At 44.6% G+C, this 22,215-nt stretch overlaps 1 protein-coding gene across 1 annotated transcript; it reads right to left on the bottom strand.

Moving 5' to 3' along the window:
* Positions 1-5,854: 5,854 nt before the first annotated feature.
* LOC115197795 (capZ-interacting protein) lies at positions 5,855-20,224 on the bottom strand. Its single transcript, XM_029759581.1, has 8 exons — positions 20,080-20,224; positions 15,925-15,974; positions 15,209-15,295; positions 11,634-11,711; positions 11,168-11,236; positions 10,502-10,747; positions 8,328-8,951; positions 5,855-6,507 (listed from the first exon to the last, which is right to left on the bottom strand). The coding sequence occupies exons 1-8, from the start codon at positions 20,222-20,224 to the stop codon at positions 6,490-6,492; spliced, it is 1,317 nt and encodes a 438-aa protein (XP_029615441.1). The 3' UTR covers positions 5,855-6,489.
* Positions 20,225-22,215: the final 1,991 nt, after the last annotated feature.

Genomic DNA, 22,215 nt, shown 5'->3' with positions numbered 1-22,215 from the left:
TGTACCTTGGTGCGAAAAGTGCAAATCAATCCCAGAACAACAGCAAAGGACCATGTGAAAAAATCCACAGTAAAACGAGTGCTATATCAACATAACCTGAAAGGCCGCTCAGCAAGGAAGCCACTCCTCAAAAACCGCCATAGAAAAAAACAGACTACGGTTTGCAACTGCACATGGGGACAAAGATCGTACTTTTTGGAGAAATGTCCTCAGGTCTGATGAAACAAATATAGAACTGTTTGGCCATGATGACCATCGTTATGTTTGGAGGAAAATGTGGGAGTCTTGCAAGCCGAAGAATACCATCCCAACCGTGAAGCATGGGGGTGGCAGCATCATGTTGTGGGGGTGCTTTGCTGCAGGAGGGACTGGTGCACTTCACAAAATAGATGGCATCATAAGGCAGGATAATTATGTGGATATATTGAAGCAACATCTCAAGATATCAGTCAGGAAGTTAAAGCTTGGTCGCAAAAGGGTCTTGATGAAGTATGAACCCAAGCATACTTCCAAAGTTGTGGCAAAATGGCTTAAGGACAACAAAGTCAAGGTATTGGAGTGGCCATCACAAAGCCCTGATCTCAATCCCATAGAAAATGTGTGGGCAGAACTGAAAAAGTGTGTGCGAGCAAGGAGGCCTACAAACCTGACTCAGTTACACCAGCTCTGTCAGGAGGAATGGGCCAAAATTCACCCAACTTATTGTGGGAAGCTTGTGGAAGGCTACCTGAAACGATTGACCCAAGTTAAACAATTTAAAGGCAATGCTACCAAATACTAATTTAGTTTTTGTAAACTTCTGACCCACTGGGAATGTGATGAAAGAAATAAAAGCTGAAATAAATCATTCTCTCTACTATTATTCTGACATTTCACATTCTTAAAATAAAGTGGTGGTCCTAACTGACCTAAGACAGGGAATGTTTACTAGGATTAAATGTCAGGAATTGTGAAAAACTGAGTTTAAATGTATTTGGCTAAGGTGTATGTAAACTTCCGACTTCAACTGTACTTGTTGTCATGGAACACTACACATGCTTTGCCCAAGCCTATGTAACCACAAAAAGTCAGCCAAGACAGGTGCAGACAAACTGCTCAATGAAATTCTGTTTTCTTGGGACAATATACCACGACCAGGGAAGAAAATTTGAAAAACAACTGTTACATCGACTGATCAGAGCTCTGTGGAATACGATGGTCACACACCACTCCGTTTCACCCACAGGGGAGTGGTCAAACAGAGAGATTTAATCATACCCTTCTCTCCATGCTCAGAACACTAAGAGAAAAACATAAGATTGACTAGAAAAGCTAGCCTCCACATCTCCCCATCAATCTCCTGTTTGGGATAAAAAGAGAGGACAATCCAGGCTCCTACAAGGACTATGTGGAGATGTGGAAAAAGAGAATGACTGAGGCCTATAGAGATAGCATCCAAAAATGAAGTCAAGTCAGCTGACAGGAGAACGAAGCAGTACGACAAGAGAACCTATGGGTCAGAACTTCAAAAAGGCAGCAGGGTCCTTGTAAGGAACATGAGAGAAAGGGGAGGGCCAGACAAAATCCACTCCTACTGGGGAGATTAAGTCTATGTCATCCAGGCCCGCAAAGGTAAAGACAGTCCAGTTTTCGAGGTCCAGCCCGACAGTGGGAGAGGTAAGATAAGAGTGCTCCATAGAAACCTGTTGTTGCCATGTGACTTTCTACCTGTAGCTCAAACCCCAGAACAACCTCAGAGCAACGACAGAGTAAAAAGACCGAGTAACGGAACAATGACACAGAACCATCAACACACAGACAGCGAGGAACATTCTGATGAGGAGTTCCAGGCAGGACTACTTACCTGGTCATCCACACTAAACCACACAGCACATGAGTTTCATCCTCAGAGCACACCAGAAGTACAGGAGAGGTGTCAGTCGCCACAAATGGCTGAAGAGGAACAGGAGCGAACTCAGCTGGAGAAGGAGTGGGAAAGGGGAAACTTAGTCAGTTGCACAACTGAATGCATTCAACCGAAATGTGTCTTCCGCATTTAACCCAACCATAGACAAACATTGGTGGTAGAATGGCCTTACTGAACAGCTCAGTGACTTTCAACGTGGCACTGTCAAAGGATGGCACTTTTCCAACAAGTCGTCTAGGAGCAATGGAGCCGTGGAAACGCGTTCTCTGGAGTGATAAATCACGTTTCACCATCTGGCAGTCCGACGGACAAATCTTGGTTTGGTGGATGCCAGGAGAACGCTACCTGTCCGAATGCATAGTGCCAACTGTAAAGTTTGGTGGAGGAGGAATAATGTCTGGGGCTGTTTTTCATGGTTCGGGCTAGGCCCTTTAGTTCCAGTGAAGGAAAATCTTAACACTACAGCATACAATGACATTCTAGACGATTCTGTGCTTCCAACTATGTGGCAACAGTTTGGGGAAGGCCCTTTCTTGTATCAGCATGACAATGTCCCCGTGCACAAAGCGAGGTCCATACAGAAATGGTTTGTCGAGATCAGTGTGGGATAACTTGACTGGCCTGCACAGAGCCCTGACCTCAACCCCATCGAACATCTTTAGGATGAATTGGAACGCCAACTGCGAGCCAGGCCTAATCACCCAACATCAGTGTCCGACTTCACTAATCCTCTTGTGGCTGACTGGAAGTAAGTCCCCACAGCAACGTTCCAACATCTAGTTGAAAGCCTGCCCAGAAGAGTGGAGGCTGTTATAGCAGCAGGTGTCTACATACTTTTGGTCATGTCATTTTTATCCGATTCGATCACAAAGCAGCCTGCAAAAACTCAAGCCCCCCCCAAAATGTAATTATTATTTAAAGTATTACTTATTTACAAAATCATTCTCACTTTTACAGTCGCTTATTTCTTAAAGACATTAAACAGTGCTTTCATTTCATTTTCAATAATTATAACTATGCTCAAGTCTTTGTCATTGATCTATTTTTCCAGTCCAGCAGAAAGAAAAAAACGAGGTGAGATTTTTGGCACATTAAATAAAATTCTGATCTTTGGGACACAAGCTCAAAAAGCAGATTTGAAGCAATAATGTTGTCTTAGTTGCATATATTGCATGAAAAAATGCCCACATGAAAATAGAATCACATATTTTACATGACATGATTCAGTCTATTATGGTTACAGCCAAAATGTCACCATTTTCCCTATGTAGTGCACTACTTTTGACCAGGGCCCGTAGTCCACCTAGACCCGCTCTCCGTCTTCCTGGGCACGCCTTCCAGTAAGTGTTGCAACACTAATGTTTGATTGTTTATGGTTGGTGAGAGGAAGGGTCTCAAAAGTGTTGCACTATACATAGGGTATAACCTATATCTGTGCAGGCCTGTGTACTGCTCTGTGATACAGCAGGCACTGCCACCTAGTGGAGAACAACTGTATAAATGCTTCAACAGGTGGTGGTGACAGACATACAGTACATAACTAAACAGGTCAACATTCACAAGGCCGCAGGGCCAGACGGATTACCAGGACGTATACACCAAGCATGCACTGACCAACTGGCAACTGTCTTCACTGACATTTTCAACCTCTCCCTGTCTGAGTTTGTAATACCAACATGTTTCAAGCAGACCACCATAGTCCCTGTGCAGAAGAACACTAAAGTAACCTGCCTAAATTACTACCGACCCGTAGCACTCACGTCTGTAGCCATGAAGTGCTTTGAAAAGCTGGTCATGGCTCACATCAACACCACTATACCAGAAACCTTAGACCCACTCCAACTTGCATACCGCTCCAAAAGATCCACAGATGATGCAATCTCTATTGCACTCCACACTGCCCTTTCCCACCTGGACAAAAGGAAAACCTATGTGAGAATGCTATTCATTGACTACAGCTCAGCGTTCAACACCATAGTGCCCTCAAAGCTCATCACTAAGCTAAGGACCCTGGGACAAACACCTCCCTCTGCAATTGGATCCTGGACTTCCTGACGGTCCGCCCCAGGTGGTAAGGGTAGCCCCTCAGGGCTCAGTCCCCTCCTGTACTCCCTGTTCACTCATGACTGCATGGCCAGGCACGACTCCAACACCATCATTATTTTTGCCGATGACACAACAGTGGTAGGCCTGATCACCAACAACGACGAGACAGCATAAAGGGAGGAGGTCAGAAACCTGACCGTGTGGTGCCAGGATAACAACCTCTCCCTCAACGTAATCAAGACAAAGGAGATGATCGTGGACTACAGGAAAAGGAGGACCGAGCACGTCCCCATTCTCATCGACAGGGCTGTAGTGGAGCAGGTTCAGAGCTTCAAGTTCCTTGATGTCCACAACAAACTAACATGGTCCAAGCACACCAAGACAGTCGTGAAGAGGGCACGGCAAAGCCTATTCCCCCTCAGGAGACTGAACAGGTTTGGCATGGGTCCTCAGATCCTCCATCTAGAGGCCTCAGACCACTTCCCTTTTACTCTGCTGCTACTCTGTTATTATCTATGCATATATCACTTTAATAACTCTACCTACATGAATATATTACCTCAATTACCTTGACTAACCGGTGCCCCAGCACATTGACTCTTTACCGGTACCCTTGTATATAGCATCGCTATTGTTATTTTACTGCTGCCCTTTAATTATTTATTTCTTATTTTTCTTTAGGTATTTTTCTTAAAACTGCATTGTTGGTTAAGGGCTTGTAAGTAAGCATTTCACTGTAAGGTCTACACCTGTTGTATTCGGCGCATGTGACAAATAACATTTGATTTGATTTAACACCCATTTCAAATGATGCAAAAGAATCAAACAGACCGAAATGGGGACCTACATGAACTTGCCCAATAAGACACAGAGCGTGCTCAGGAAACACAGAGTGCACCCAGAGTAGGCTATAGCGTTGTCGAATCATACAAAGTTTGTAACGGCGGTCATTTTTCTATTTTTTGTAAAAATGTTACCTTTATTGAACTAGGCAAGTCAGTTAAGAACAAAATCTTATTTACAATGATGGCCTACCCCGAACAACGCTGGGACAATTGTGCACTGCCCTATGGAACTCCCAATCACAGCCAGATGTGATGCAGCCTGGATTCAAACCAGGTCCATCTCTGGCACTGAGATTGAGTGTCTTAGACCACTGTACCACTCGGGAGCCCAAACAAAAGTCCAAAGTTGCTAAGCTTGCTAGATAGCCTCCAATTAATGACTATTTGGCTGATGATTATACAGATAGCAGATCAGCCCATGAATAACAAAGAGATGAAGAGAGGAAATTGTTTAAATATCAAGGTATCTTAACGGAGACCAACTGTTTAAAAAATATTTCCTTATCTACTCTCATTGGCCTAGCGTTTGTTGATCACACATTCTCTACTGAAGCTCCCACATCGGCAGCAATACCAGACATGGATTACAGAATAAAGTTAGGAATGTTCATGCAAGACAGGAGTCAGGATTTTGGGTTTCAGTGGGATTGGGACAATAGGAAATAAGCCTAGGCTCTATATAAGGCTACTACGTGAGTCAATAGATAAATAATACAATTGATTTAGGCTACATTATTGCATGCTAAGCGTTTCTGATCGGTGATAGATGAGCAAACTAATGAATTATCTACCACTTCCATTTGTCCAGCCAGAGATCAATTAACCAAATATACAGACAGAGATTCAGTGATTATCAGACAAGTCACAGGCTTTTGGTCAGGAGTAGGACATGATTGATTATCAGAGTAGGACAGGCTGAAGAGCCCCCCCCCCCCCCCCCCACCGGGTGCACGTTTCTTTTTTTGCCCTAGCACTCACGCTGCTGCCGCCCGCCTCCGCCGCGCTGTTCTCAACACCAGTTTAAATCAAATAGCCTACTGTTTTCTAGAAATCTGTCTTTTGTTTTTACTAATCTGATGCTCTGCATGTTGTGTATTTTGTGGAACTGCATTAGTACGACATTCGGGGAAAATGTTATAATTTACCAGGTCTTGTCATAAAATGTTTTCGGGAAATGTGAAGTGGTTCCGGGACAGTCCCGGGATCTCGGTTACCTGTGTTAATCTTTACTAACGACACAGAATCAAGTGGAGCACCAAAACATTCTGTGTGGAAGCACAGCTATCCAAATAAGGATAAAAAAAGCTGTACAGGCAAATCCCTTGCATTAATCTGCCTGAAGATAACAAAGTCACAGGCTGACACCAAATAAGAATTTACCAAAAATATGCATAGCTATGTCCCAAATGACACCCTATTCCCTATATAGTGCACTACTTTAGACCAGAGGCCTATTGAACCTGGTCAAACGTACTGTACTATATAGGGCATAGTGTGCCATTTGGGACGAAGCTAGAGTGTAGGACCTTCCAGATGCAGAGGACTAAAGGGAGTCCATCCAGTGGCATAGTCTGCAGTCCATACCAGTCTCTCCTTTTCCATTACAGTATGTGCTATGGGATGAGGGGAGTTAGTGCACACTATGGGGGTCTCCCACTCTGTAAATCAGGGGCATGGAGCGGTTACGGACCATCAGAGCTTGGTGTTCCCCTGAGAGGTGGAAAGATAGCAACAAACACACACACATTACTTTTAGAGGTCAGTTTAAGGCCGGTATAATACAAGTAATTTCTTAAAGATAATAACAGTTCTTGTGGAACATACAGTATGTTTTGTTTTGGTGTGTTATCAGCAAACAGATTATATTCTGTGCATGGGGATGGTAAAGGATGACATGAGGTGACTTGATGTTGAATGGAGATGTTTCAGAGTTTTTAGGAAACGTCCATAGTTGAAGTCGGAAGTTTACATACACCTTAGCCAAATATATTCAATGCTAGTAAAAATTCCGTCTTAGGTCAGTTAGGATCACTACTTTATTTTAAGAATGTGAAATGTCAGAATAATAGTAGAGAGAATGATTTATTTCAGCTTTTATTTCTTTCATCACATTCCCAGTGAGCCAGAAGTTAACAAACACTCAATTAGTATTTGGTAGCATTGCCTTTAAATTGTTTAACTTGGGTCAAAGGTTTCGGTTTGGGTGAATTTTGGTCCATTCCTCCTGACAGTGCTGGTGTAACTGAGTCAGGTTTGTAGACCTTGCTCACACATGCTTTTTGAGTTCTGCCCACAAATGTTCTATAGGATTGAGGTCAGGGCTTTGTGATGCCCACTCCAACACCTTGACTTTGTTGTCCTTAAGCCATTTTGCCACAACTTTGGAAGTATGCTTGGGGTCATTGTCCATTTGGAAGACCCGTTTACGACCAAGCAACTTCCTTAACTTCCTGACTGATGTCTTGAGATGTTGCTTCAATATATCCACATCGTTTTCCATCCTCATGATGACATCTATTTTGTGAAGTGCACCAGTCCCTCCTGCAGCAAAGCACCCCCACAACATGATGCTGCCACCCCCATGCTTCATGTTTGGGATGGTGTTCTTCGGCTTGCAAGCATCCCACTTTTTCCTCCAAACATAACGATGGTCATTATGGCCAAACAGTTCTATATTTGTTTCATCAGACCAGAGGACATTTCTCCAAAAAGTACGATCTTTGTCCTCATGTGCAGTTGCAAACCGTAGTCTGGCTTTTTTATGGCGGTTTTGGAGCAGTGGCTTCTTCCTTGCTGAGTGGCCTTTCAGCTTATGTTGATATATGACTCGCTTTACTGTGGATATAGATACTTTTGTACCTGTTTCCTCCAGCATCTTCACAAGGTCCTTTGCTGTTGTTCTGGTATTGATTTGAACTTTTCGCACCAAGATACATTCATCTCTAGGAGACAGAACGCGTCTCCTTCCTGAGCGGTATGACGGCTGCGTGGTCCCATGGTGTTTCTACTTTTTGCGTACTATTGTTTTTACAGATGAACGTGGTACCTTCAGGCGTTTGGAAATTGCTCCCAAGGATGAACCAGACTTGTGGAGGTCTACAATTTTTTTTCTGAAGTCTTGGCTGATTTCTTTTGATTTTCGTATGATGTCAAGCAAGCGGCACTGACTTTGAAGGTAGGCCTTGAAATACATCCACAGGTACACCTCCAATTGACTCAAATGATGTCAATTAGGCTTATTATCTGAAGCTTCTAAAGCCATGTCATCCTTTTCTGGAATTTTCCAAGCTGTTTAAAAGCACAGTCAACTTAGTGTAGGTAAACTTCTGACCCACTGAATTATAAGTGAAATAATTTGTGGAGTGGTTGAAAAACGAGTTTTAATGACTCCAACCTAAGTGTAAACTTCCGACTTCAACTGTAGATAGTTCAGTGATCTTGGTTCGTGAAATATCTACCATCAATATCTTGGGGCTCTATTCAATCGGATTGAATAGAGCCCCATGAACGTGAAAGAACACCTTCCTCACCTTCTCTTCGTTGCAGTCTGTATCCCTCTCTCCCTCCTTTTCTTTGCAGGCCAGCTCTTCCCCCTCTTCTTTCTCTCTCTCTGTAGATGACTCCTCCACTGAACAACTCTCCCTCCCCTTCTCCTTCTCCTTTCCTCCTCCACACCCCTGACCACAATCTTTCACCTCTTCTCCTCTAGACTCTTTTACCTCCTCTCCTTTCTGTCTCTCCTCTGCTGTCTGTCTGTCCTCCTGTCTCTCCTCTCCTGTCTGTCTCTCCTGTCTCTCCTCTCTCTGGGGCTCCAGCATTTTTTCTGACTTTGTCTTTTCCAGTGGGTCAGTGTCTGTGGTTGAGCTGTCTGTTGTGGCAATCTGTTGCTGTGAGTTAGCAGGGATAGAGGAGCCTGTCTCTATCTTTGCTTTGGTAGACAAAGTGGTGTCTGCTCTTTTGCCATCCTTCTCTTCCACTTCCTTCTCAAACACCTCCTCCTCCTCTCCCTTCTCTTCCTCCCCAACTTTGGCCTCAGGGTCGTCGAATGTAGTTAGGGGCGACTCTTCACCCGTCGCCCCGTCTCCTTCCTCTCCGCTGGACTTCCTGTGTCGTCTCGAAGGTGGGCGTCGCCGGATGGACAGGCGGGCTCTTCCCTGGAGAGGCAGGGACACAGACCATTAAGAACAGCTATGACACAGGATATGACATAATACACATGCAGACAAACACACAGGCTTAAAGGTATGACACACACACACACACACACGTGTGCACTTACACACACACACACACACACATTTGTTTTACTAACCTTGAGGGGACCAAAAAATGTATTCCAATCCAAATCCTATTTTCCTTAACCCCTAACCCTAACCTTAACCCTAATCCCAAACCTCTAAACCTCTAACCCTAATTGCAACCGTAAACATAACCCTTAACACTAAAATAGCCTTCTTCCTTGTGGGGACTGGCAAAATAATGAATAAATTATTATTTAAAAAAAATATATATATATATATATTAAAATTAAGAAAAAGCCTTGAAAGAGTAGGTGTGTCCATACTTTTGACCGGTACTGTGTGTATATGTATATATATACTTTTGACCGGGACTGTGTGTGTGTGTGTGTGTGTGTGTGTGTGTGTGTGTATATGTGTGTGTGTGTGTGTGTGTGTGTGTGTGTGTGTGTGTGTGTGTGTGTGTGTGTGATATATATATATCACACACACACGCACACAGTACTGGTCAAAAGTATGGACACACCTACTCATTCAAGGCTTTTCCTTAATTTTTACTATTTTCTACATTGTAGAATAATAGTGAAGACATCAAAACTATGAAATAACACATGGAATCATGTAGTAGCCAAAAAAGTGTTAAACAAATAAAAATGTATTTTATTTTTGAGAGTCTTCAAAGTAGCCACACTTTGCCTTGATGACAGCTTTGCATTTTAATGCATTTTAATTAACAAGTGTTCCTTGTTAAAAGTTCATTTGTGGAAGTTCTTTCCTACTTAATGCGTTTGAGCCAATCAGTTGTGTTGTGGTATACAGAAGGTAGCCCTATTTGGTAAAAGACCAAGTCCATATTATAGCAAGAACAGCTCAAATAAGCAAAGAGAAATGACAGTCCAGCGATACTTTAAGACATGAAGTTCAGTCAATCCGGAAAATATCAAGAACTTTCTTCAAGTGCAGTCACAAAAACCATCAAGCGCTATGATGAAACTGGCTCTGATGAGCACCACCACAGGAAAGGAAGACCCAGAGTTTCCTCTGCTGCAGAGGATAAAGTCATTAGGTTTTAACTGCACCTTAGATTGCAGCCCAAATAAATGCTTCACAGAGTTCAAGTAACAGACACCAACTGATCAGAGGATTGCCCAAACTTTTGATTGGTGCTGTATGTGTGTGTGTTTTATTGTCACATACACAAGATAGGTGCAGTGAAGCGTGATCTTTTACAGGGTCAGCCATGGTAGTATGGAGCAAATTAGGGTTAAGTGCCTTGCTCAATGGTACATCAACCTGATTTTTTTGCCTTTCGTTTTTTTGCCTTTCGGTTATTGGCTCTAACCACTAGACTACCTGCCGCCCTGAAATGTTACCACTTGTCTGAATTTTCATTGTTTTACTATCCTTGAGGACTTCTGATCCCCACAAGTATAGTAAAACCAAAAGCACCCACACACTTAGCAGACCTTGTTGATACTGGGCAGTAGGGATCCTTCAGTGGGTGTGGCTGGGACCTCAAAGGTGGCAGGCGTCTCTTCCTCGCTCAGCGACCGAGGGAGGGGTGCCCTGCTGACTGGGGAGGTGGGGGTTACCGTAGTAACAGGAGGGGTGGGGGAGCAGGGGGAGGTGGGGGTGAAGGAGGGGGGCAACAGTCTCAGCCCAGGGCTCTTAGGAGAGGGCAGGAGGGAACAGGGGGATAACGCCAGGTTAGCCTAGAGAGAGAGAGAGAGGGAGAGAGAGCGCAAGGAAGAAAGAGAGAAAGACAGGGAGAGAGATAGTTATTGCAATGTTATTACATACTAAGACGTACCTAAGATTCAGAGAGCATAGCAGGCATTTTGTGTGGGCTGTCCTCAGTGACACTGACTGGATGTTGAAGTGTGAGACACTCAGTCAGGAAATGGCTGCTCTCTCTTATTATCAACCTGTGAGACTTTACTGTAACTGATCCTCTCCATCTGACCTCCCTTCTCTTTCCTCTCTCTGCATGCACCTGCACTGCTCACTGGCATACAACAGGGAGCGGCCTTGAATACTCTTCACATAACTGTATGGTACAGCAAGAGCTTATCACTCTCCAAATCAACACGCACACAGATGCAGACAAGTACTTACACACACACCATGCTCACCTGCAGTTTCTCAATAAGAGCAGAGTTCCTTTTGGTTTTGGCAGGATGCAGAGACGGTGAGATGGGTTTCTGAAACACAAGTGAGAAAAACACACATGCGCACACACACACACACACACACACACACACACACACACACACACACACACACACACACACACACACACACACACACACACACACACACACACACACAAGCACTTCATCACGGCATGCTTCTCTGTCTCATCCTATATATTAACCTTATCTCAGTCTGTATTAGATACCAGGTTTAGGGTCAACTCTATTTCAACCCTAGTAGTCTTCATTCAGTGATACTAAGATACAGAACTGCACAAAACACAGCACTACCCCTCACACACACATGTACACACAGACATCAAAAGGGACATGGCATTATAGAACTGTACAACACACAATTGTCAAACAGTCCCCTCAAACACTCACAGCCACACACTCCTCTCACCTCCTCGTCCACCTGTCCCTGTGCTGTGGTCTTGGGGAGCTGTAGGGTTCGAGGGGGGCGTCTCCTAACAGGCTTACTCTGGAAGAGAAACCAACACCAAGAGGCTACTCAAACTATACCAACAGCCATAATACAATTACACATAGCATAGCACTTGCATGGCACTAGCATAGCATAGTAATCACATAATACTAACACATGCACACAGATCAAGAGACACAAGACCAGAGGCTACTAAACCAACACTGTGCAATGAACACAATGGGCCTACTAACAACATAACATCCACTGAAACGTCAACATAACAGAAGACAACAGAACAACACAACTAGAACCACTACAGACATGCAGACATACAAATCTGATACTACAACACTCACACATGCCACTGACCAACAACACAAACGTTCATTTTAGAGATAAACAAAAACGATCATAGTGTACTGTCCCTGACATGACTCAGAGGCACACAACACAAATAAACTGCTCCAAAAAATAAAGGGAACACTAAAATAACACATCCTAAATCTGAATGAATTAAATAATCTTATTAAATACTTTTTTCTTTACATAGTTGAATGTGCTGACAACAAAATCACACAAAAATAATCAATGGAAATCCAATTTATCAACCCATGGAGGTCTGGATTTGGAGTCACACTCAAAATTAAAGTGGAAAACCACACTACAGGCTGATCCAACTTTGATGTAATGTCCTTAAAACAAGTCAAAATGAGGCTCAGTAGTGTGTGTGGCCTCCACGTGCCTGTATGACCTCCCTACAATGCCTGGGCATGCTCCTGATGAGGTGGCGGAACGGTCTCCTGAGGGATCTCCTCCCAGACCTGGACTAAAGCATCCGCCAACTCCTGGACAGTCTGTGGTGCAACGTGGCGTTGGTGGATGGTGCGAGACATGATGTCCCAGATGTGCTCAATTGGATTCAGGTCTGGGGAATGGGCGGGCCAGTCCATAGCATCAATGCCTTCCTCTTGCAAGAACTGCTGACACACTCCAGCCACATGAGGTCTAGCATTGTCTTGCATTAGGAGGAAGCCAGAGCCAACCGCACCAGCATATGGTCTCACAAGGGGTCTGAGGTCTCATCTCGGTACATAATGGCAGTCAGGCTACCTCTGGCGAGCACATGGAGGGCTGTGCGGCCCCCCCAAAGAAATGCCACCCCACACCATGACTGACCCACCGCCAAACCGGTCATGCTGGAGGATGTTGCAGGCAGCAGAACGTTCTCCACGGCGTCTCCAGACTCTGTCACGTCTGTCACATGTGCTCAGTGTGAACCTGCTTCATCTGTGAAGAGCACAGGGCGCCAGTGGCGAATTTGCCAATCTTGGTGTTCTCTGGCAAATGCCAAACGTCCTGCGCGGTGTTGGGCTGTAAGCACAACCCCCCCCTGTGGACGTCGGGCCCTCATACCACCCTCATGGAGTCTGTTTCTGACCGTTTGAGCAGACACATGCACATTTGTGGCCTGCTGGAGGTCATTTTGCAGGGCTCTGGCTGTGCTCCTCCTGCTCCTCCTTGCACAAAGGCGGAGGTAGCGGTCCTGCTGCTGGGTTGTTGCCCTCCTACGGCCTCCTCCACGTCTCCTGATGTACTGGCCTGTCTCCTGGTAGCGCCTCCATGCTCTGGATACTACGCTGACAGACACAGCAAACCTTCTTGCCACAGCTCGCATTGACGTGCCATCCTGGATGAGCTGCACTACCTGAGCCACTTGTGTGGGTTGTAGACTCCGTCTCATGCTACCACTAGAGTGAAAGCACCGCCAGCATTCAAAAGTGACCAAAACTTCAGCTAGAAAGCATAAGAACTGAGAAGTGGTCTGTGGTCACCACCTGCCGAACAACTCCTTTATTGGGGGTGTCTTGCTAATTGCCTATAATTTCCACCTGTTGTCTATTCCATTTGCACAACAGCATGTGAAATTTCTTGTCAATCAGTGTTGCTTCCTAAGTGGACAGTTTGATTTCACAGAAGTGTGATTGACTTGGAGTTACATTGTGTTGTTTAAGTGTTCAGTCAAAAGTTTGGACACACCTACTCATTCAAGGGTTTTTCTTTATTTTTACTATTTTCTACATTGTAGAATTATAGTGAAGACATCAAAACAATGAAATAACACATATGGAATCATGTAGTAACCAAAAAAGTGTTAAACAAATCAAAATATATGTTATATTTGAGATTCTTCAAAGTAGCCATCCTTTGCATTGACGACAGCTTTGCACACTCTTGGCATTCTCTTAACCAGCTTCACCTGGAATGCTTTTCCAACAGTTTTGAGGGAGTTCCCACATATGCTGAGCACTTGTTGGCTGCTTTTCCTTCACTCTGCGGTCCAAATCATCCCAAACCATATCAATTGGGTTGAGGTTGGGTGATTGTGGAGGCCAGGTCATCTGATACAGCACTCCATCACTCTCCTTCTTGGTCAAATAGCCCTTACACAGCCTGGAGGTGTGTTGGGTCATTGTCCTGTTGAAAAACAAATGATAGTCCCACTAAGCGCAAATGATATGGGATGGCGTATCACTGCAGCATGCCGTGGTAAAGGGAACTGAATGTACTCAACTGAAATGTGTCTTCTGCATTTAACCCAACCCCTCTGAATCAGTAAGTGTGCCTTCAATTCTAAATAAATCACTGACAGTGTCAACAGCAAAGCACCCCCACACCATCACACCTCCTCCTCCATGCTTCACGGTGGGAACCACACATGCTGAGATAATCCGTTCACCTACTCTGTGTCTCACGAAGACACGGCGGTTGGAACCAAAAATCTCAAATTTGGACTCATCAGACCAAAGGACAGATTTCCGTCGGTCTAATGCGTTTTTCAGCAATTTGACCATGAAGGCCTGATTCACGCAGTCTCCTCTGAACAGTTGATGTTGAGATGTGTCTGTTACTTGAACTCTATGAAGCATTTATTGAGGCTGCAATTTCTAAGGCTGGTAACTCTAATGAACATATCCTCTGCAGCAGAGGTAACTCTGGGTCTTCCTTTCCTTTGGCGGTCCTCATGAGAGCCAGTTTCATCATAGCGCTTGATGGATTTTGTGACTGCACTTGAAGAAACTTTAAAAGTTCTTGAAATTTTTCAGAATGTAGAAAATAGTAAAAAATTAAGAAAAACCCTTGAATGAGTAGGTGTGTCCACACTTTTGACTGGTTCTATAAATTTCACGAATGAGTGTTAATGACCGAGTGTGTGTTTAAGATCTATTTGGTCATACAGAAATAAACACATAAAAACATAAATGAGGAGCTAATATTATTATACTGACACATTACAGTGCCCATCATTACATCAATGAATGTGGTTGTGTATTTTAAAGCAGGGCTGACACTGTGTTCACACAGAGGCACAGATATTCATAGAACCACTCCTTCCATTTCACTTCCTGTGTGTAACTTCCTGTTTCACTTATCTGTGTTTTAACACGTGTAGCTGCTTCAGTACTATCTATCTGATTGTGAGCAAGAGAAAGAAGAGAAGAGAAAAGAGAGCAAAAAGAGAGATAGAGAAAAGGAAGTTATAATGACCTCACCCCGTCAGTTCCCGTTGGGATGGGAGGGGCATGAGCTTTGAACTTTCCAGCCAGCTCCGCCACTGACTTCTTAGGCGGGGCGTCCTCCTGAAACACAGGAAGTACAATATGGCTTAGTGCACACACACAAAGTAAATGGCTGCTGACACACACACAGATGAGGTGAGGTCATTGATTTGGGGGAAGCTGGGGGGGATATTGGACAGGGAATGCTTCCCAAATGGTACTTTATTCCATAAATGTTCAAATCAAATCAGATATTATTGGTCACATACACGTTTAGCAGATGTTATTGCGGGTGTAGTGAAACACTTGTGTTTCTAGCTCCAACAGTGCAGTAGTATCTAACCATTCACAACTACACACAATACACACAAACCTAAAAATAAAATAATGTAATTAAGGAATATTTTAGTATTAGGATGAGCAATGTCGGAGTGGTATAGAATAAAATACAGTAGAATAGAATACAGTATATACATATGAGATGAGTAAAGCAAAAGTATGTAAACATTATTAAAGTGACTAGTGTTCCATTATTAAAATGGCCAGTGATTTCAAGTCTATGTATATAGGGCAGCAGCCTCTAAGGTGCAGGGTTATGGAACTGGGTGGAAGCCGCCTGGTGATGGCTTTTTAACAGTCTGATGGCCTTGAGATAGAAGCTGTTTTTCAGTCTTTCGGTCCCAGCTTTGATGCACCTGTACTGACCTCACCTTCTGGATGGTAACGTGGTGGACAGGCAGCGTTTCGGGTGGTTGTTGTCCTTGATTATCGTTTTGGCCTTCCTGTGACATCGGGTGCTGTAGGTGTCCTGGAGGGCAGGTAGTTTGCCCCCGGTGATGCATTGGGCAGACTGCACCACCTTCTGGAAAGCCCTGCGGTTGCGGGCGTTGCAGTTGCCGTACTAGGCGGTGATGCAGCCCGACACAAAGCTCTCAATTGTGCACCTGTAAAAGTTTGTGAGGCTTTTAGGTGCAAAGCCACATTTCTTCAGCCTCTTGAGGTTGAAGAGGCGCTGTTGCGCCTTCTTCACCACACTGTCTGTGTGGGTGGACCATTTCAGTTTCTCAGCGATGTGTACGCTGAGGAACTTGAAGTTTTCCATCTTGTCCCCTGCGGTCCAGTCGATGTGGATAGGTGCGTGCTACCTCTGCTGTTTCCCGAAGTCCATGATCAGCTCCTTTGTTTTCTCAACATCGGGAAGTGTGCAGTGCGATGGCGATTGCATCGTCTATGGATCTATTGGGGCGGTAAGCAAATTGAAGAGGGTCTAGGGTGTCAGGTAAGGTGGAGCTGATATGATCCTTAACTAGTCTCTCAAAGCACCTCATGATGACTGAAGTGAGTGCTACGGGGCAATAGTCATTTAGTTCAGTTACCTTTGCTTTATTGGGTACAGGAACAGTGGTGGACATCTGGAAGCATATATGGACAGCAGACTGGGATAGGGAGAGATTGAATATGTCCTTAAATGTCCATAAACACTTCAGCCAACTAGTCTGCACATGCTCTGAGGATGCGGCTAGGGATGCCGTCTGGGCCGGCAGCCTTGCGAGGGTTAACACGCTTAAATGTCTAACGCACATCAGCCACGGAGAAGGAGAGCCTACAGTCCTTGGTAGCGGGCCACGTTAGTGGCACTGTGTTATCCTCAAAGCGGGCGAAGGTGTTCTAGCTTGTCCGGAAGCAAGACGTTGGAGTCCGCGACGTCAGTATAGAAACAAAATGAAGTCACAATTGAACGGCTCAGACACGAGACGTATGTGACGTTTTGCCTGTTGATTGCCTTATGAAGGGAATAACTACACTGTTTCTATTCGGCCATATTCCCAGTCACCTTGCCATAGTTAAATGTGGTGGTTTGCGCTTTCAGTTTTGCGCGAATGCTGCCATCTATACACGGTTTCTGGTTAGGGTTGGTGTTAATAGTCTGTGTATTTGTCGATGTTATTCTCAGAGGCTAGCCGGAACATATCCCGCGTGATCAAAACAATCTTGAAGCGTGGATTCCGATTGGTCAGACCAGCGTTGAATATTCCTTAGCACGGGTACTTCCTGTTTGAGTTTCTACCTATAGGAAGGGAGGAGCAAATTGGAGTCGTGATCAGATTAGCAGGGAGGTCCTTGTAGGCATTTCGAAAAGTTGATTAGCCCTGGTCCAATGTTTTCTCAGAGTGAGTGCTAGTCAATGTGTTGGTAGAACTTCAGTAGTGTTTTTCTTAAATTTGCTTTGTTAAAATCGCCAGCTACAATTAATGCGGCCTCAGGATATGTGGTTTCCAGTTTGCATAAAGTCTAATGATGTTCTTTGAGGGCTGTTGTGGTGTCGGTTTGAGGGGGAATATACACAGCTGTCACTATAAGCAAAGAGTATTCTCTTGGGAGAAAATAATGTCGGCATTTGATTGTGATGTATTCTACGTTGAGTGAACAAAAAGACTTGAGTTTCTGTATGTTATCACAATCACACCATGAGTAGTTAATCATAAAACATACACCGATGTACTGAGAACCCAGCTGGCTGTATGGACGGAGACAGTATATCCTGAGAGAGCCATGTTTCCATGAAACATAGTACGTTACAATCCCTGATGTCTCTCTGGAAGGAGATTCTTGCCCTGAGCTTGTCTACTTCCAGAGACTGAACATTAGCAAGTAATATACTCGGAAGCGGTGGGTGGTGTGCACGCCTCCTGAGTCGGACTAGAAGTCTACTCCGAATACCTCTTCTCCGCTAGCAGTGTTTTGGATCAGCCTCTGGAATCAGTTGTCATGGTTGTCGAAAAGAGGAGACCAAAGTGCAGCGTGTGTGTCGTTCCACATTTTATTTCTACTGTGAAACTATGCAATACATAAATAAACTGAATGACAAAACAACAAACCGTGACGCAGAGGTGAAACATACACTACTCAAAATTAATCTCCCACAAACCCAGGTGGGACAAACACCAACTTAAATATGACCTCCAATTAGAGACAATAATGACCAGCTGCCTTTAATTGGAGATCATCCCAAACAAAGCCCAACATAGAAATACAAAACTAGAACAACCCAACATAGAAATACAAAATTAGAACATACCAACATAGAAAAAACTAAACTAGAAAGCCCCCCTGTCACGCCCTGACCTACTCTACCATAGAAAATAACAGCTTACTATGGTCAGGACGTGACATCAGTTAAATTGCCTTTGGGGGTACGAACATAGGATCCAATTCGGGAAAGTCGTAAAAGTTATTTCCGGCTGTATGTAGTAACACAAAAAAAATCCTGGGCTAATAGAGTAAGAATTAACACACACAAAAAACAAATACTGCAAAGTTGCTTTGGCGCTAGAAGCAGAGCTGCACTATCTGTCGGCACCGTCTTGTGGGCATGAGCCCTGGTTAAAGGTAGCACACAATGTAGGGAATAATGTGGCATTTGGAACACAACTTCCCCAATACACAACCATGCTGACACAACGGTACATTTACATTTATATTTTAGTCATTTAACAGACGCTCTTATCCAGAGCGACTTACAGTAGTGAATGCAAACATTTTCGTACTTTTTCGTACTTTTCCAATTTTCCACAACAGGAAATGACCTCACACCCTCAGAATGGCTAGGGAAGGATATAGGGGGAATACAGCAAGGAGCATGATTAAAAGAAAACCGAGAGATGGATATAGAAATAGAACGAACAGTTGGATGTGTTTGCCTGTCTGCCGTTATGTCTGTCTATGAATGCTCTCTCTCTCTCCCTCTCGTCTCTCTGTATCCTGTGACCTCACCACACTTATATTTGCCACTCCCCTTTCCTTCTAGCTCTGGAACAGTCAGATTACACAGGTTACACACAAATCTCCTCTCTCTCTCTCTCTCTCTCTCTCTCCTTCCATCTCCCTCCCTCCCTCCACTCACCCACCCACCCCTCCCTCTCTTTCTCTCTCTCTCTCTCTCTCTCTCTCTCCGTATGTCTGGGCTACCCAGTTTTCCTAGCAAGTTTGTAGCTTTCCTCAATGCTCCTGTAAATCTAACATAGAGATAGATGAGAACCATTCTGTGTCTTATGGTAAGTAATTCTGCCATATACTGTGGCTCTTTCTACAGTCTAAGTATGACCTCACCCTGCTCTCTCTCTCACTAGGGCAAGACCCAGTTAGATCATGACTATGTCCCAAAAGGGCCTTGGTCAAAATCTGTGCACTATAAAGGGAATAGGGTGCCATTTGGGACAGAGCCCATTCCCCTCCATCCAGAGCTGAGGTCATATCCTTCTCTCTTTTTCCCCCCCCCCCCGCTCTCAGCTGCTTTCCCCTTCTCTGGTCAACAAGCACTTCCCTCTCTAGATATCCCCACTGCCCACTCAAGAGAGAGTGAAGAGAGGAATAGGGAAGACAGAGAGTATTGACAATTTTGATTATTATTTTTATAATGTTAATATTGTAAATCTCCAAAGTAAGCTTTGGCAATATGTACATTCTTACATCATGCCAATATAGCAAATGTAATTGAATTGAGAAAGAGAGAGAGAGTGCAACCCATGTGTCTGTCTGTGGGTGGGTGGCTGGGGACCAGGGGACTTGGGACTGGAGGACATTACATAAAGTGGCAGTGAATAAGGTAAATGACAGGCTGGTGAAAGAGAGAAAGCACTGGCCTGAGAGATCTACTAGGGAGAGGGAGAGAGAGCGAGAGAGAGAGAGAGAATGAGAGGGAGAAAGATGAGAGATATCAGTAACAGATTGAGAGTCTGCTGCCTGGACCATAAACAACCCTTACCCTCTAACCCTTACTCTGTGGTGTTTACAAATCTGAAGAAATGGGATAGGTGTGAGCAATATGTGACAATAAAGCCTAAGTGGGGCCATCACTATATTACTTAGGCCCCAGACGCCCTGTCCCCACACCCAGATGCCTGGCCCCCCTGGACCTGGACCTGAACCCAGACCCTCAAACCCAGACCACCTGTCCTCAGACCCAGATGCCTGGCCCCCCCGGACCTGGACCTGGACCCAGACCCCCATACCCAGACCCCCTGTCCTCAGACCCAGATGCCTGGATCCCTGGACCTGGACCCTCAAACCCAGACCCCCTTTCCCCTGACCCAGATGCCTGGCCCCCCCGGACCTGGACCTGGACCCAGACCCTCAAACCCAGACCCCCTGTCCTCAGACCCAGATGCCTGAATCCCCGAACCTGGACCCTCAAACCCAGACCCCCTTTCCCCTGACCCAGATGCCTGGCCCCCCGGACCTGGACCCAGACCCTCAAACCCAGACCCCCTTTCCCCTGACCCAGATGCCTGGCCCCCCGGACCTGGACCTGGACCCAGACCCTCAAACCCAGACTCCTTGTCCCCAGACCCAGATGCCTGGCCCCCCGGACCTGGACCTGGACCCAGACCCTCAAACCCAGACCCCTTGTCCTCAGACCCAGATGCCTGGCCCTGGACCTGGACCCAGACCCTCAAACCCAGACCCCACCAGGCTCTGCTCTATGGACACATCCTGAAAGGATGGATTGGATGCCAGGCATTTTTTCAACAGTTTCACTTATTCCCATGGAATTCTCTCTGGTGGTAAAAGTTTATATGAGGAAAAATGGGATGGCCCTTCTTACTGAGGTGCGTTGTTTAGGAGAGAGAGGGAGAGAGACCAGAGCTGTTGATAGTTCCAATGCTCCATTCAGGCCTGCTTCTACAGTACAAGACCTTTCTTCCTGTTTAATAAGTCCAGTTAACACATACACTCAGTATTTGGGACCCATGCAAGCAACCCACAAACCTAGGGTTGCCACTGCCAGTACTATGCTCCACATACAGTGCCTTCAGAAAGTATTCATACCCCTTGACTTAAATCTCTCAGAGCTTTCCACACCTGGATTGTGCAACATTTGCCCATTATTATTTTCAAAATTCTCCAAGCTCTGTCAAATTGGTTGTTGATCATTGCTAGACAACTATTTTTAGATCTTGCCATAGATTTTCAAGTAGATTTAACTCAAAACTGTAACTCAGCCACTCAGAAACATTTACAGTCTTCTCGGTAAGGAACTCCAGTGTAGATTTGGCCTTGTGTTTTAGGTTATTGTCCTGCTGAAAGGTGAATTAATCTCCCAGTGTCTGGTGGAAATCAGACTGAACCAGGATTTTGTCTGTGCTTAAGTCCATTCTATTTATTTTTATCTTGAAAAGCTCCCCAGTCCTTAACGACTACAAGCATTTTATGGCATAACATGATAAAGTCACCACTATGCTTTAAAATATGGAGAGTGGTAATCAGTAAGGTGTTGTATTGGATTTGACCCAAACATAACACTGAATTAATTAGTTAATTGCTCTTAGAGATTTACCCAGAAAGACTCACAGCTGTAATCACTGCCTAAGCTGCTTCTGCAAAGTATTGACTCAGGGGTGTGAATACTTATTTAAATTAGATATTTCTGTACTTCATTTTCATCTTTTGGAATATTTGTATTCTGTACAAGCTTCCTCCTTTTCACTCTGCCAATTAGGTTAGTATTGTGGAGAAACTGTTGTTCATCCATTCTCCGTTTTCTCCTATCACAGCCATTAAATACTGTAACTGTTTAAAGGTCACCATTGGCCTCATATTGAAATCCCTGAGTGGTTTCCTTCCTCTCCGGCAACTGAGTTAGGAAGGAAGCCTGTATCTTTGAAGTAACTGGGTGTATTGATACACCATCCAAAGTGTAATGTCCTGTCTTGACACATAATCATTGACACATAATCTAAATTTAATCCATTTTAAATTCAGGCTGTAACACAACAAAATGTGTTAGGCACTGTAGACTGTGAGTGTGTGTGTGTGTGTGTGTGTGTGTGTGTGTGTGTGTGTGTGTGTGTGTGTGTGTGTGTGTGTGTGTGTGTGTGTATGTGTGTGTGTGTGTGTGTGTGTGTGTGTGTGTGTGTGTGTGTGTGTGTGTGTGTGTGTGTATGTTTAAGCATCACAAAGACATTCTTTGTCAGTGTGGGAATGAGACCACCAGCATGAGC

This window comes from Salmo trutta, chromosome 7, assembly GCF_901001165.1.
Source record: "Salmo trutta chromosome 7, fSalTru1.1, whole genome shotgun sequence".
In the NCBI taxonomy this organism is placed as follows: Eukaryota; Metazoa; Chordata; class Actinopteri; order Salmoniformes; family Salmonidae; genus Salmo; species Salmo trutta.
Note: the sequence above shows the minus strand (reverse complement) of the source record. Positions and strands in the feature narration are given on the sequence as shown.